Source organism: Schistocerca americana, chromosome 7 (genome assembly GCF_021461395.2).
Source record: "Schistocerca americana isolate TAMUIC-IGC-003095 chromosome 7, iqSchAmer2.1, whole genome shotgun sequence".
Taxonomy (NCBI): domain Eukaryota; kingdom Metazoa; phylum Arthropoda; class Insecta; order Orthoptera; family Acrididae; genus Schistocerca; species Schistocerca americana.
In genome coordinates this window covers 290,314,406-290,331,047 of record NC_060125.1, presented here as the reverse complement: position 1 = coordinate 290,331,047, position 16,642 = coordinate 290,314,406, and the positions used below count along the sequence as shown (strand labels likewise).

The following is a 16,642-nucleotide window of genomic DNA, read 5'->3' as shown; positions in this document are numbered from 1 at the left end:
GCCGTTCGATAGTGGAACGGTAGAGAGACAGCTTGAAGGTGGTTCGTTGAACCCTCTGCCAGGCACTTTATTGTGAATAGCAGAGTAATCACGTAGATGTAGATGTAGATGAGAGCAGCGGCGTTTGCGGAGAGTTGTCAGTGTTAACGGACAAGCAACACTACGTGAAACAACCGCAGAAATCAATTTGGGACGTACGACGAACGTAAGCCTTAGGTCAGTATGGTGAAATTTGGTTTTAACGAGCTGTGGTAAAAGATAACCAACGCGAATGCTTTCCTTTGCGAAAAGGATGACAAAGCCTCCAGCGCCTGTACTGGGCTGTTTACAGTACTGGTTGGACCCTAGACGACTGGGAAACCGTGACCTGGCCAGATTAGTCCCGTTTTCAGTTGGTAAGAGCTGATGGTGTTCGGGTGTGATGCAGTCCCCACGAAGCCATGGACCCAAGGCACTGTGTCACCTGGTGGTGGCTCCATAATGGTGTGGGCTGTGTTTACTTAAATGGACAGAGTCATCTAGTTCAACTGCACCGATCATTGACTGGAACCGGTTACGTTCGGCTACTTGTTGACCATTTGCAGCTATTCATGACTTCGTGTTACAACACAACGATGGCATTTTTATGGATGACAATGCGCTACGTCACCGAAGAACTTACTGCTCGACATGAATTCCATAGATCATTAGATCATTTATGCGAGATAAAATCCTGCAGTGCCAACCCTTTCGCAGTTTATGGACGGCCATAGAGGCAGCGTGGATCATTATTTCTGCAAGATACTTGCAACGACTTGAGCCCATGCCGCGTCGAGTTGTACCACATCGGGCAAAAAAAAAAAAAAAAGTCCGTCGTAGTATTAGGAGGCATCTAATGACTTTTGTCACCTCATTGTACAACACCTCTCAATCGATTCGAGGAAACTAATTGATACAAGAAATTGATTTCTTTCGAATCTTATAGTTTCATACCACAGCTCAATGATTAAGTATCTATTTTTCCGATATTGGTAATTGTTCCTAGGGTACTTAATTTCCTAGTAATCTCCTGCATAAAATGTGGAGGGTTTGGAGTGAAAAATGTGGTCGCTGGCTACTTTACGACTGGTTTATTTTAACTGATGTGCTGCTGGGTGCTAAATGCAGCTAACGCATCGAAATTGTTTTTGAAGTTGGAAGAAAAGCGAAATCCCACTACAATATGGAGAAGATATGAAGTTAATTTATTTGATCCCACTGCCTATCGGTGACACATACCTGCACCTCAGTCGTGAATAGTTCGTGCAATTCGAAGTACGTTTAGTGATCGCAATTTATTGTTGTACTTATTGGAGCAAGAAAATGATGAAAAACAAGACACTCCATACCGAAAGTTACATGTTGGAAAAGCTGAAACATACATAAAACTTAAGGGCAAAGCTGGACAAAAGTTTATGTGAGACACTTGTCAGTCGTCACTTATTAAACCAATATGAATCACTTTACATAAAATCTCATGGCGAAGTTTTAGGCCTGGGTCTATTTCGAAACATTTCCGTAAATTAAATTTCAATGCAGTCTGTTGTTTTCATTTAAAGTAAGAACGATACTATGCTCACGACACCAGTGTGGTGTCGCCGGCCGCTGAACGATACTATGCTCACGACATCACTGTGGTGTCGCCGGCCGCTGAGCGATACTATGCTCACGACACCACTGTGGTGTCGTCGGCCGCTGAACGATACTATGCTCACGACACACTGTGGTGTTGCCGGCCACTGAGCGATACTATGCTCACGACACCACTGTGGTGCCGTCAGCCGCTGAACGATACTATGCTCACGACATCACTTTGGTGTCGCCGGCCGCTGAGTGATACTATGCTCACGACACCACTGCGGTGTCGCTGTCCGCTGAACGATACTGTGCTCACGACACCACTGTGGTGTCGCCGGCCACTGAGCGATATTATGCTCAGGACACCACTGTGATGTCTCCGGCCACTGAACGATACTATGCTCACGACACCACTGCGGTGTCGCTGGCTGCTGAGCGATACTATACTCACGAAACCACTGTGGTGTCGCCGGCCGCTGAACGATACTATGCTCACGGCACCACTGTGGTGCGCCGGCTGCTGAATGATACTATGCTCACGACACCACTGTGGTGTCGCCGGCCGCTGAATGATACTATGCTCACGACACCACTGTGGTGTCACCGGCCACTGAGCGATACTATGCTCATGACACCACTGTGGTGTCGCCGGCCGCTGAACGATACTATGCTCACGACACCACTGTGGTGTCGCCGGCCGCTGAGCAATACTGTGCTCACGACATCGCTGTGGTGTTGCCGGCCACTGAACGATACTATGCTCACGACACCACTGTGGTGGCGCCGGCCGCTGAACGATACCATGCTCACGACACCACTGTGGTGTTGCTGGCTGCTGAATGATACTATGCTCACGACAACACTGTGGTGTCGCCGGCCTTTGAACAATACTATGCTCATGACACTACTGTGGTGTCGCCGGCCGCTGAGCGATACTATGCTCACGAAGCCACTGTGGTGTCGCCGGCTGCTGAACGATTGCTCATGACACCACTGTGGTGTCGCCGGCCGCTGAGCGATACTATGCTCATGACACCACTGTGGTGTCGCCGGCCGCTGAACGATACTATACTCACGACACCACTGTGGTGTCGCCGGCCACTGAGCGATACTATGCTCACGACACCACTGTAGTGTCGCCGGCCGCTGAACGATACTATGCTCACGACACCACTGTGGTGTCGCCGGCCGCTGAAGGATACTATGCTCACAACACCACTGTGGTGTCGCTGGCCACTGAACGATACTACGCTCACGACACCACTGTGATGGCGCCGGCCGCTGAACAATACTATGCTCACGACACCACTGTGGTGTCGCCGGCCGCTGAATGATACTATGCTCATGACACCAGTGTGGTGTCGCCGGCCGTTGAACGATACTATGCACATGACACCACTGTGGTGTCGCCGGCCGCTGAGCATTACTATGCTCACGACACCACTGTGGTGTCGCTGGCCGCTGAACGATACTATGCTCACAACACCACTGTGGTGTCGCTGGCCGCTGAACGATACTGTGCTCACGACACCACTGTGGTGTCGCCAGCCACTTAGCGATATTATGCTCAGGACACCACTGTGGTGTCTCCGGCCACTAAGCGATACTATGCTCATGACACCACTGTGGTGTCGCCGGCCGCTGAACGATACTATGCTCACAACACCACTGTGGTGTCGCTGGCCACTGAACGATACTATGCTCACGACACCACTGTGGTGGCGCCGGCCGCTGAACAATACTATGCTCACGACACCACTGTGGTGTCGCCGGCCGCTGAATGATACTATGCTCACGACACCAGTTTTTAACATCATAGGTCCATATTTGACAAATAAACTGTTTCCAGCTGTGTAGGAACAAGACGGGTTTCGTGATATCAGACCACATCCTCAGGCTTACATACGCAGTTAAAACATTGAGCCTGTAAGTGGGAAGAAGGGGGACCAGACCTTCTCTAAATAGATTGCTGTTGTCCACGGTAAGCAGAGCGTCAGGAAAAATTTCACTAGTTGAGAAAACTGACATGTTAAAACCACCCTAACATCGTATCAGGAAAGAGCGGAGGGCACACCTCCAACCACGTCTCAGATTTTTGATTGTTGAGTTTTATTCGTGTCGCTCTGCTTATTGTGGGTGACAGCAGTTTATTTAGAGGACGTTGAGTCCCTCTTCATCCCACCTTGTTGACTTAATGTTTTAGCAACGTACGTACAACTGAGGATGTAATTAGATAACACTAAGCAGGTCATGTTCCCATAAATAAAGGTTCATATACAGCTGGAATTGGTTTATTTATCAAATGTGGATTACTTCCGATACAACAGTCGACTTGGGCAGCTTTACAAGGGAAGAAATGTCCGTGATGGATTTGTTACGGAGATGACATACAATGACTAGTCCACGTCACCAAGCTCTGCTGACTGACCCATCCTGCTCTTACTACACTCCTGGAAATTGAAATAAGAACACCGTGAATTCATTGTCCCAGGAAGGGGAAACTTTATTGACACATTCCTGGGGTCAGATACATCACATGATCACACTGACAGAACCACAGGCACATAGACACAGGCAACAGAGCATGCACAATGTCGGCACTAGTACAGTGTATATCCACCTTTCGCAGCAATGCAGGCTGCTATTCTCCCATGGAGACGATCGTAGAGATGCTGGATGTAGTCCTGTGGAACGGCTTGCCATGCCATTTCCACCTGGCGTCTCAGTTGGACCAGCGTTCGTGCTGGACGTGCAGACCGCGTGAGACGACGCTTCATCCAGTCCCAAACATGCTCAATGGGGGACAGATCCGGAGATCTTACTGGCCAGGGTAGTTGACTTACACCTTCTAGAGCACGTTGGGTGGCACGGGATACATGCGGACGTGCATTGTCCTGTTAGAACAGCAAGTTCCCTTGCCGGTCTAGGAATGGTAGAACGATGGGTTCGATGACGGTTTGGATGTACCGTGCACTATTCAGTGTCCCCTCGACGATCACCAGTGGTGTACGACCAGTGTAGGAGATCGCTCCCCACACCATGATGCCGGGTGTTGGCCCTGTGTGCCTCGGTCGTATGCAGTCCTGATTGTGGCGCTCACCTGCACGGCGCCAAACACGCATACGACCATCATTGGCACCAAGGCAGAAGCGACTCTCATTGCTGAAGACGACACGTCTCCATTCGTCCCTCCATTCACGCCTGTCGCGACACCACTGGAGGCGGGCTGCACGATGTTGGGGCGTGAGCGGAAGACGGCCTAACGGTGTGCGGGACCGTAGCCCAGCTTCATGGAGACGGTTGCGAATGGTCCTCGCCGATACCCCAGGAGCAACAGCGTCCCTAATTTGCTGGGAAGTGGCGGTGTGGTCCCCTACGGCACTGCGTAGGATCCTACGGTCTTGGCGTGCATCCGTGCGTCGCTGCGGTCCGGTCCCAGGTCGACGGGCACGTGCACCTTCCGCCGACCACTGGCGACAACATCGATGTACTGTGGAGACCTCACGCCCCACGTGTTGAGCAATTCGGCGGTACGTCCACCCGGCCTCCCGCATGCCCACTATACGCCCTCGCTCAAAGTCCGTCAACTGCACATACGGTTCACGTCCACGCTGTCGCGGCATGCTACCAGTGTTAAAGACTGCGATGGAGCTCCGTATGCCACGGCAAACTGGCTGACACTGACGGCGGCGGTGCACAAATGCTGCGCAGCTAGCGCCATTCGACGGCCAACACCGCGGTTCCTGGTGTGTCCGCTGTGCCGTGCGTGTGATCATTGCTTGTACAGCCCTCTCACAGTGTCCGGAGCAAGTATGGTGGGTCTGACACATCGGTGTCAATGTGTTCTTTTTTCCATTTCCAGGAGTGTATTTGTGTACTGAATACGCTGTACTCCCTGCCTCTTTAATAATGGCGAGTCCGCCTCCCGTGACATCTACTTGTCATTTCTGCATCACGTAGGTATACACAGATACTTATTACCAGAAAGTGTGTAGGAAAGAGTTCCACGCGGTATCTTCGTAAGTTCTGTTCCTGTTTTCTCTGCTGATTGTAATGCGAAGTGTCTTAGAAAATGAGTCGCCATGCCGAAAATCGTGTTTCTTCTTCTACATGAGAGGATTGTCTCCTGACCTTTTTATTAGACGCATCATCTAGGCCCTCCCGCCCACAGCCCAACCCAATCTTTGATGGGTACAATCTAGTAAGTGAACCTTTGGTTTATGGTTTTACGTTTCTTAAGACAGTCTAATAACCCATTGTAGTTTGTTATTCATTTTCGGACTGTAATGACTGGAAGACCCTGAACACTCAAAGAAGAACGTTTATCTGTATAAATTAAAATTCATCTCACCAGAAGATGCTAGCCAGGTGTCATGGAAAGTGTGCGCCCCCATTATATTTTCTTTTCGTGACTAATAACTGTCATTGAATAGGTCATTACCTTCACCTTGACAATGTCCATTTGACAATGTATTGATGATAAAGCCATTTGTTCGAAACGGTGTCTGCCGAAACTTTCTTCATTTGATACAGACTGAAACGTATTTTGATTTGATGCGTAAACACAACACATAACGATAAACTTAAGATACATCACAAATTATCTTAACTGAAATAGTAAATAACTTCAAGATGTTGGCAAATTATTTGTGGCGTTGTTCCTAGTACTGCTTAGTACATAAGTATCCTGCTTCTTTTCTTTCTAATCCAATAGTCTTATAGTATTTATGCCTCCATAGTAATGGAATTATATGTAAATTCATCAAGAGTTTGTCTTTCGAGCTTGACATGGCGGAAAACTGGTTACTATGAGTTTTTAAGGGCCAACATATTTTTAACAAAATAGTGCAATGTTACATGCTTTAGTCTTCACACTGTGAGTGACCCTTACCCACTTTTCGTAAGCGATTCATGTTAACAGCTAAAATCTAGTGCCAGCTTGCCAGCACAGAAGGATGATGCTGATAATTTCCATAATATGCTGCAGATTAATATGGGGCTCTCTCGCGTAGATGTTACAAGGGGTATTCGTAAAACCCTTCAACGATTCTTCTTGTACTTTGGAGAACCAGCATATTGTGAAGACTCTATGACCGTGTTGCAGGGACGTCGGATTTCTTCGGCGTCAATCATTATTCTTCGGTACTGTCGACGTCAGGTGAGACTGGAACCATTCCATCTAAGGAACACGACGCTGGCGTCATCAGCTACAGCTTTGACTCTTATCCTCAAGCGGCGAGTAGCTGGCTGCAGGTGAGACAACTTCCCATGTTCTTCCAGCTAGATCGGGGGACTACATTTGGCTTTCTTTCTTAGAATGGGAGTAAGCTTTTAATCTCTTCAGGTTACGAGAGGATGGTGTTTGGTCAACTGGACGACACGCAGTACATAACTGTGACATAAGGCTCTACTCTTGATCAAAAGAAGTGGGTAGCGACATTGCAGTAACGTTGGAACAAAGGAATTCCAGTACTATTAGCTTTGCTGATCCGAAAATTGAGTTTCCTTGTTTCTTAGTTTGACACGTATGCAGTTCTTTCTTTTATTTCAGGACGAAAAGCATGAAATGTAGGGTTTAGCGTCCCGTCCACGGGAAGGTGATCAGAAATGGACCAGCAAGAAGAAGCCAGCCAGACACTTTTATTTGAAACGAGCCATCCTGGCTTTCACTTCATCAGTTTAGGGACGACAGCAGTCGCTAATCCTGCGTGATGTTAAGAAGATTTGAAGCGAACTGTCGCGGAATGCGAGTCGATTGTGTATCAGCGACTTGTTTGATGACGTCAACTGTTATTATTCTCAGCTGTTTGGTTGCGATGTGATTCTTTCGCGCTATCTTCCTCATCGATTTCTTAGCCACCATTGCTCTCAGTATCTCTCGTCGCATAACAGATACGTACCACCTTTTCATAAGAACAGTGCAAGATGTGATACATTTCGCCTCTACTCTGCGCAGAACAATTGAAGAATCAGTTTTTCGAAACCACCTAATTGTTTTCCATTGCGTCGTCCAAGTATCATATTGAACTCAAAGGTGCATACAAGCTGCCAGGTAATGGCGCTAAAGCGAGGCGCCCTGCGACGTTACTGTCAGGCTCGCCGACGCTTCGAACAGCAAGGTTTCAACATCTGCCAAAAACCCCAGAGTTCAGAAGATATTGTGAGGTGTAAGGTGGGCTAAGGATGTCGCAATGGCATCAAATTACGCCACAACTCTGCCCAATGCCACCATGGATGTGTCAGACGATGGGAAGTCGTCGCACTCCCTCTTCCCACGTATCACCCCCCCCCCCCTTTTTTTCCACGCCTCCACGATGCGGGTTAGAACAGCAAGTCCAAGCGTTGAAATCAAGCGTTTTTCTTATGGGTGGCCAAGCAGAAACATTCCAGACACATTTCCACTCAGAATCGACCCGAAAAGGCCGCGGGTGGTTGCATAAATGGCATCAATGGAACCACACCTTCCCATGAGGCACTGATTTCGATACATTTCACGGTCTAAAACGACAGATCGCACTGCAGTGAGCACCAGGACGCCGTTCTTGACAATCTTTAACACTGCAAACTCCACACGAACGCTTCAGACCCTCTCTGAGGCCAACAACTCCACTGGACGTAATCGGAACCGTTTGGAGTGCAATGCGACTTGAATTTTTGCGCTGGTGTACATTGTGGTACTACTAGGAACCGTTCAAAACCATTCTATGAAATTTCAACTCAATCCGACGCAACAAAAGTTGTTGTTGTTGTTGTGGTCTTCAGTCCTGAGACTGGTTTGATGCAGTTCTCCATGCTACTCTATCCTGTGCAAGCTTCTTCATCTCCCAGTACCTACTGCAACCTACATCTTTCTGAATCTGCTTAGTGTATTCATCTCTTGGTCTTCCTCTACGATTTTTACCCTCCACGCTGCCCTCCAGTACTAAATTGGTGATCCCTCGATGTCTCAGAACATGTCCTACCAAGCGATCCCTTCTTCTAGTCAAGTTGTGCCACATGCTCCTCTTCTCCCCAATTCTATTCAATACCTCCTAATTAGTTATGTGATATACTCATCTAATCTTCAGCATTCTTCTGTGGCACCACATTTCAAAAGCTTCTATTCTCTTCTTGTCCAAACTATTTATCGTCCATGTTTCACTCCCATACATGGCTACACTCTATACAAATACTTTCAGAAACGACTTCCTGACACTTAAATCTATACTCGATATTAACAAATTTCTCGTCTCCAGGAACGGTTTCCTTGCCATTGCCAGTCTACATTTTATATCCTTTCGGCCATCATCAGTTATTTTGCTCCCCAAATAGCAAAGCTCCTCTACTGCTTTAAGTGTCTCATTTCCTAATCTAATTCCCTCAGCATCACCCGACTTAATTCGACTACATTCCATATTCATCGTTTTGCTTTTGTTGATGTTCATCTTATACCCTCCTTTCAAGACACTGTCCATTCCGTTCAACTGCTCTTCCAAGTCCTTTTCTGTCTCTGACAGAATTACAATGTCATCGGCGAACCCCAAAGTTTTTATTTCTTCTCCATGGATTTTGATACCTACTCCGAATATTTCTTTTGTTTTCTTTACTGCTTGCTCAATAAACAGATTGAATAACATCGCGGAGAGGCTACAACCCTGTCTCACTCTCTTCCCAACCACTGCTTCCCTGTCATGTCCCTCAACTATTATAACTGCCACCTGCTTTCTGTACAAATTGCAAATAGCCTTTCGCTCCCTGTATTTTACCCCTGCCACCTTCAGAATTTGAAAGAGAGTATTCCAGTCAACATTGTCAAAAGCTTTCTCTAAGTCTACAAATGCTAGAAACGTAGGTTTTCCTTTCCTTAATTTATCTTTTAAGATAAGTCGTAGGGTCAGTATTGCCACACGTGTTCCGCTATTACTACGGAATCCAACAGATCTTCCTCGAGGTCGGCTTCTACCAGTTTTTCCATTCGTCTGTAAGGAATTCGCGTTAGTATTTTGCAGCCGTGAGTTATTAAACTGAAAGTTCGGTAATTTTCGCATCTATCAGCAACTCTTTTCTTTGTAATTGGAACTATTATATTCTTCTTGGAGTCTGAGGGTATTTCGCTTGTCTCATACATCTTGGTCACCAGATGGTTGTCAGGACTGGCTCTCCAAAGACTGTCGGTAGTTCTAATGGAATGTTGTCTACTCCCAGGGCCTTGTTTCGACTCAGGTCTTTTAGTGCTCTGTCAAACTCTTCACGCAGTATCATATCTCCCATTTCATCTACATCCTCTTCCATTCCCATAATGTTGCCGTCAAGTACATCGCCCTTGTATAGACACTCTATGTACTTCTTTCACCTTTCTGGTTTCTCTTCTTTGCTTAGAACGGGGTTTCCATCTGAGCTCTTGATATTCATCCAAGTGGTTCTCTTTTCCCCAAAGGTTTCTTTAATTTTCCTCTGTGCAGTATCTATCTAACCCCTACTGAGATAAACCTCTACATCGTTACATTTGTCCACTAACCATCCCTGCTTAGCCATTTTGCACTTCCTGTCGATCTCATTTTTGAGACGTTTGTATCCCTTTTTGCCTGCTTCATTTACGGCATTTTTATATTTTTTCTTTCATCAATTAAATTCAATATTTCTTCTGTTAGCCAAGGATTTCTACTAGCCCTCGTCTTTTTACCTACTTGATCCTCTGCTGCCTTTACTACTTCATCCCTCAAAGCTGCCCGTTCTTCTTATACTGTATTACTTTCCCCCATTCCTTTCAATCGTTCCCTTATGATCTCCCTGAAACTCTGTTTATCCAGATCCCATCTCCTTAAATTTCCACCTTTTTGCAGTTTCTTCAGTTTTAATCTACAGTTCATAACCAATAGATTGTGGTCAGAGCAAACACCTGCCCCTGGCAATATCTCACAATTTAACACCTGGTTCCTAAATCTCTGTTTTACCATTATAAAATCTATCTGATACCTTCTAGTATATCCAAGCGTCTTCCATGTATATATACTTCTTTCATGATTCTTGAACCAAGTGTTAGCTATGATCAAATTATACTCTGTGCAAAATTCTAGGCTGTTTCCTCTTTCATTTCTTACCCCCAATCGATATTCACTTACTATGTTTCCTTCTCTCTATTTTCCTACTATCGTTTCAAGTCACCTATGACTATTAAATTTTCGTCTCCCTTCACTATCTGAATAATTTCTTTTATCTCATCATACATACCATCAATTTCTTCGTCATCTGCAGAGATAGTTGGCATATAAACTTGTACTACTGTAGTAGGCGTGGGCTTCGTGTCTATCTTGGCCACAATAATGTGTTCACTATGCTGTGTGGAGTAGCTTACCCCATTCCTGTTTTTTATTCATTATTAAACCTGCACCTGTATTACTCCTATTAGATTTTGTATTTGTAACCCTGTATTCACCTGACCAAAGGTCTTGTTCCTCCTGCCACCGTACTTCACTAAACCTCACTATATCTAACTTTAACTTATCCATTTCCCTTTTTAAATTTTCTAACCTACCTTCCTGGTTAAGGAATCTGACATTCCACGCTCCGATCTGTAGAACGCGTTTTCTTTCTCCTGATAACGACGTCCTCTTGAGTAGTCCCCCCTTGGAGATCCGAATGGGGGACTATTTTACCTCCAGAATATTTTACCCAGGAGGACGCCATCATCATTTAACCACACAGGAAAGCCTCGTGCCCTCGGGAAAAATTATCGCTGTAGTTTCCCCTTGCTTTCAGCCGTTCGCAGTACCTGCACAGCAAGGCCGTTTTGGTTAGTGTTACAAGGCCAGATCAGTCAATCATCCAGACTGTTGCCCCTGCAACTACTGAAAAGGCTGCTGCCCCTCTTCAGGAACAAATCGTTTGTCTGGCCTCTCAACAGATACCCCTTCATTGTGGTTGCACCCACGGTACGGCTATCTGTATCGCTGAGGCATGCAAGCCTCCCCACCAACGGTAAGGTCCATGGTTAATGAGGGGGGGGGGGGGGGAATTTATTATAGTTGTTATATAGTTCAAACCATTTATGAAGTTCTAAAATTTATGCAGATATGTTCCTTCTTCAATATATATCTTAATTTGTTCATGAACACGTAGGGGAGGAGGGGGGTTATTTACAGGAAATGACATGTTTCTCGATGAATGGATAATTCATTGTGGATTCAGGGTACTTTTCCGGCTCAATATTATGTAAAAATCAACACCTATTTCTTTGGGGCACTGTTTATAATGTATATGTTTTACAGATTTTTTGTTAATATCAGGTAATGCAGCATACCTCATAAACAAATTAGAAGTATTTTGAATATTGTTGAACCTGATTAGTGCTATTAAAAGAAACTACAAAGAAATTGATGGAATTTTTTTTTCCAAAATGCTTTCTCAAATTGACGTACCATTTAATCCAATGTTATACATTTGAAAGAGACCAAATTTTTACCAGGTGTGCATGACATGATGGCTGAGGTACTAGACCTATTTAATTCCTCGTATTATGTATATTACAAGGATAAAAATATCACATCTTACAATTAAATTTTTATAATTTTTGTCCTAATAAAAATCTTATTTTTTCTATAATTTAGTTGATTCTGGAATAAAGCTTAGATGTACTACATAAGTATCGACTATTGGAAGTTACAAAAAAATAAATAGAGAAATGCTTTATAAACTTTACGAAATATTTTTACCTGAGTTCTGAAAAATACAACTTGCAGGAAATTGCGAATGAAGATATGAGTCCAATTAAACTGTGCTTCAGAACATTCCTGAAGCGTAGATGAAGGCTACGCAGTATTTCTTCAACTTCAAGCTTCCTATTGGCGTTCCTTTTAGCAGTTCTTGCTTTTTGGTAACTTGAAGAGCGAATCTTTCAGCTACATGCAGCGTTTGTCTGTCACACGAAATCAATCGGTCTTCCATATTAGAGCCATATTTTATGCTTAAATTTGTCAGGACTTCCAACCTTCCTATCACTCCATCACTGAAACATATCACTGCATCTAGTACAACAACTTTTAACGTATTTAATCTAAAAAAATCATTCTTGGGTAATCTTTGCCATATGCAATGGTGGAAACTTTCATTTGTATACTGAGTGCCCCCAGGAAATATTTACTAAGCAAAACAGGGTCACTCAGGTCTCTAAAAATTGGTTTTATTTCATTCATAACAGGCTCTGGAAGAGGAAGCTTATGATGGTATATTTGACCACTTTCTTTTGCTTTTTGGTAACCACACAAAAAAACCTGCATCTTTAGGGCAAAGTCCGTGAACACAGTGGTCATCTGTGGAAAACTTATGAAAGTAGGTGGCCCATACAGGTTTTCTCATTGCTGTAACATCATTCAGAGGTGCAGTTCGTCTAATGGCCAGTCCATAATAACCGTGAAGAAGGTTTATTTCAGTTTCTGTCAATCTGCCTCGGCCAGACAGAGATTTTCATCAGACAGCAACTTTCCTTTCATTTATTTTCGTATCTTCCTCAATCTAGCACCCATTCTCTTTTGCACGTGTCCACAACACTCCAGTTTTGTTACCAAGTTATCACCATAAATATTGAACTCGTTAATTTTATTGAGAGCTTTAGAGTCCCCATCGCCTAGGTACTTCGTATATCTAACATTATAAACGAACACCGACCTTTGAAAGATTTTTAGAGCTCCATCACACTCCATACCTCCACTGTAACCATCAACAATAATTCTTAGGACACCGATGTTCAATATGTCCGTCAGTGTTACCATGGCAGGTGTGGCAGTACTTAGATACGCACTCAAAATCATAAATTTTTCCATTCTCCAGAGAAATAGCACTTACAACGCCATTCAAGGAACAATGTCCTCAGCGTTGCCATGTCCCATCAAGTGCAACAGCAATGTCCCTGCACGCTTCATAGATGCTTTCGACACAACCGCCAAGGAAACGAAAAGTATTTTTATGTATTTGCTGAGCTTACTGGGAGGTGGAGGAAGGTCCATCAAACCACAAAACGTTTGAGCAGGCTTTTCTCCTTTCCCTGTTGCACGCATTGCATACACTAACTTCAAATTCACATCATATGAATTATGCACAATGTTTGAAGTAATTTTCTAGGCAGACTTATTGCAGGATCTACACAGAACAACTAATTTTGACGCTAAACCCTTCCTGCTACTTTGTTGTTGAGTTATTTCCAGACGGCCTACAGCATCACATTGTTTACATTTCGCCACTTCCTTTATCAAAGAAGATAAGATGCCCACATCAACAATAATGAATCCATAATTATTAACACAAAAATTTCAACCACCAGGAGGCGTGCCATGTGGGAGTTTCTTCCCTGAAGAACTGAAACATAGGTTACTTTCAATAGTGTGGCTTGCTTTGTTTGTGAACTGGTTACCACGGAATTTCCTTTTATTAAATTTCTTGATGCGTGGCATAGGTCGTATTTATTGCATACTAAAGGATATGTGCTTCCACAAATATATGTAGCACTTGGGCAACAAACGTTCAGTAACACGTGAAGAAACCGCTTCAGCGAAACAAAAGTAATACTAGCAAATATAATCATTTACAGACACTAGAAACCTGCACTGTTACCAACATATGCAATGAATAATACGTATAATCGCTGGAAACAGAAGGTTCACAGTTCTTTTCGAAATAATACTGGTTTCTGTAACAGAAATAAAGGGGGCGTGACGGCATACATGACCGTAACTTTAAAATTTGATATATATATATATATATATATATATATATATATATATATATATATATATATATATATATATATATATATATAGGGTGAGTCACCTAACGTTACCGCTGGATATATTTTGTAAACCACATCAAATACTGACGAACCGATTCCACAGACCTAACGTGAGGAGAGGGGCTAGTGTAATTGTTTAATACAAACCATACAAAAATGCACGGAAGTATGTTTTTTAACACAAACCTACGTTTTTTTTAAACGGCGCCCCGTTAGTTTTGTTAGCACATCTGAACATATAAACAAATACGTAATCGGTGCCGTTTGTTGCATTGTAAAATGTTAATTACATCTGGAGATATTGTAATCTAAAGTTGGCGCCTGAGTACCACTCCTCCGCTGTTCGATCGTGTGTATCGGAGAGCACTGCAACATACATGGCGTTTCTACAAAATAATCTGCCAACGTTGCTCGAAAATGTCCCACTGGAAACGCGTCGACGCATGTGGTAGCAGCATGATGGTGCACCTGCATATTCCGCAATTAACACTAGGCTGACCCTTGACAAGTTTGTTCGACGGGCGTTTCATAGGACGTGGAGGACGCATAAATTGGCCAGCCCGTTCTCCTGATCTTACACCTCTGGACTTCTTTCTGTGGGGTACGTTAAAGGAGAATGTGTACCGTGATGTGCCTACAACCCCAGAGGATATGAAACAACGTATTGCGGCAGCCTGCGGCAACAGTTCACCAGATGTACTGCGGCGTGTACGACATTCATTACGCCAGAGATTGCAATTGTGTGCAGCAAATGATGGCCACCACATTGAACATCTATTGGCCTGACATGTTGGGACACACTCTATTCCACTCCGTAATTGAAAACGGAAACCATGTGTGTACGTGTACCTCACCCCTCATGGTAATGTACATGTGCGTCAGTGAAAAAGACCAATAAAAAGGTGTTAGCATGTGGACGTAATGTGCTGTTCCAGTCTCTTCTGTACCTAAGGTCCATCACCGTTCCCTTTGGATCCCTACGTAATTCGGTGCTCTCCGATACACACGATCGAACAGCGGAGGAGTGGTACTCAAGCGTCAACTTTAGGTTATAATATCTCCGGGTGTAATTAACATTTTACAATGCAACAAACGGCACTGATTACGTATTTGTTTATATGTTCAGATGTACTAACAAAACTAACGGGGTTCCATTTAAAAAAACGTAGGTTTGTGTTAAAAAACATACTTCCGTGCATTTTTGTATGGTTTGTATTAGACAACTACACTAGCCCCTCTCCTCACGTTCGGTCTGTGGAATCGGTTCGTCAGTATTTGATGTGTTTTACGAAATATATCCAGCGGTAATGTTAGGTGACTCACCCTGTATATGTCATTTTTCATTTGAAACCCTATAATGTATACATCAATGTAATCAGGAAAGACTATATAATTTAATAAAGATTTGTAAGTACCTTGTATCCTTAACCCTTTAGGGATGCCTCGCTCTTTCGTTTCCTACTGGATGTACGTTAGGCATCAGGAACTGCCATTGAGACGGATTTTATTAATTAGCTGCATTAACCTGTCACACGAGCTGTTTCAACTGAGTTTCGCTTGACTGAAAATAACTCCACCGAATAATTTCAATATTCGAGAGCCATGTTCAACATTGCTGAAGGCCAGTTTGCAGGCACTCTCTTCCAGACTTCGCTACACATTCCGGACTGTACCATTTCTTGTTCTTAAGGTGGTGCCTGTATTAACGAGAGCTCTTCTACCAGAAATTTCAACAGGAAGAAACACACACATACGTGTTCTGGTTATTAGACAGACTGCCACATTAAATTCTACTTTTGATTTAAAATTTGCTTACCGGTTGCTTAGCTGTCATGCGTTTCAGTTTTACCGTGGAACAATGACCATTTCGCTGTATTAGCTATATCGGAAGTAGATTTATTCATAGTGTTCCGTAGAGGACATCAAGAAGCAAAACATTAAGATACTTGTCAAGAAAGACTAGTACGTCTTAGAGACTAGTACATCTTATAAGAAACTGAAAGATGAAAAAGACATTTACACATTATTAGCAAGGATGGAGATGCACTTACTAATCAATAAAGACACAGCTCAGGTCGATTACTATAATATTAATGACAGTATTAAAGTGAGCAAGAAATTTGAGCACTTACGTTCTGCAAGACGTGAGACAAGAGAATTAAGAAGACGGCTATACGGTGATTCCCAAGAAGACTATATTACTTACAGATGAAAAGCGAAATTTAATGATAGATACATTCAGTACAACGATATGAGTTAAACAGAACCTTAGAATGATTAGATCTC

General features: G+C 43.8%; 1 protein-coding gene across 1 annotated transcript in view; it reads left to right on the top strand.

Moving 5' to 3' along the window:
• The window catches only part of LOC124622241 (myrosinase 1-like), a 109,548-nt gene that overhangs the window by 75,622 nt on the left and 17,284 nt on the right, over positions 1-16,642 (top strand). Inside the window, exon 8 of the mRNA XM_047147896.1 lies at positions 6,701-6,849. Coding sequence (XP_047003852.1) covers positions 6,701-6,849 — 149 coding nt within the window. The remainder of the gene's footprint in view (positions 1-6,700; positions 6,850-16,642) is intronic.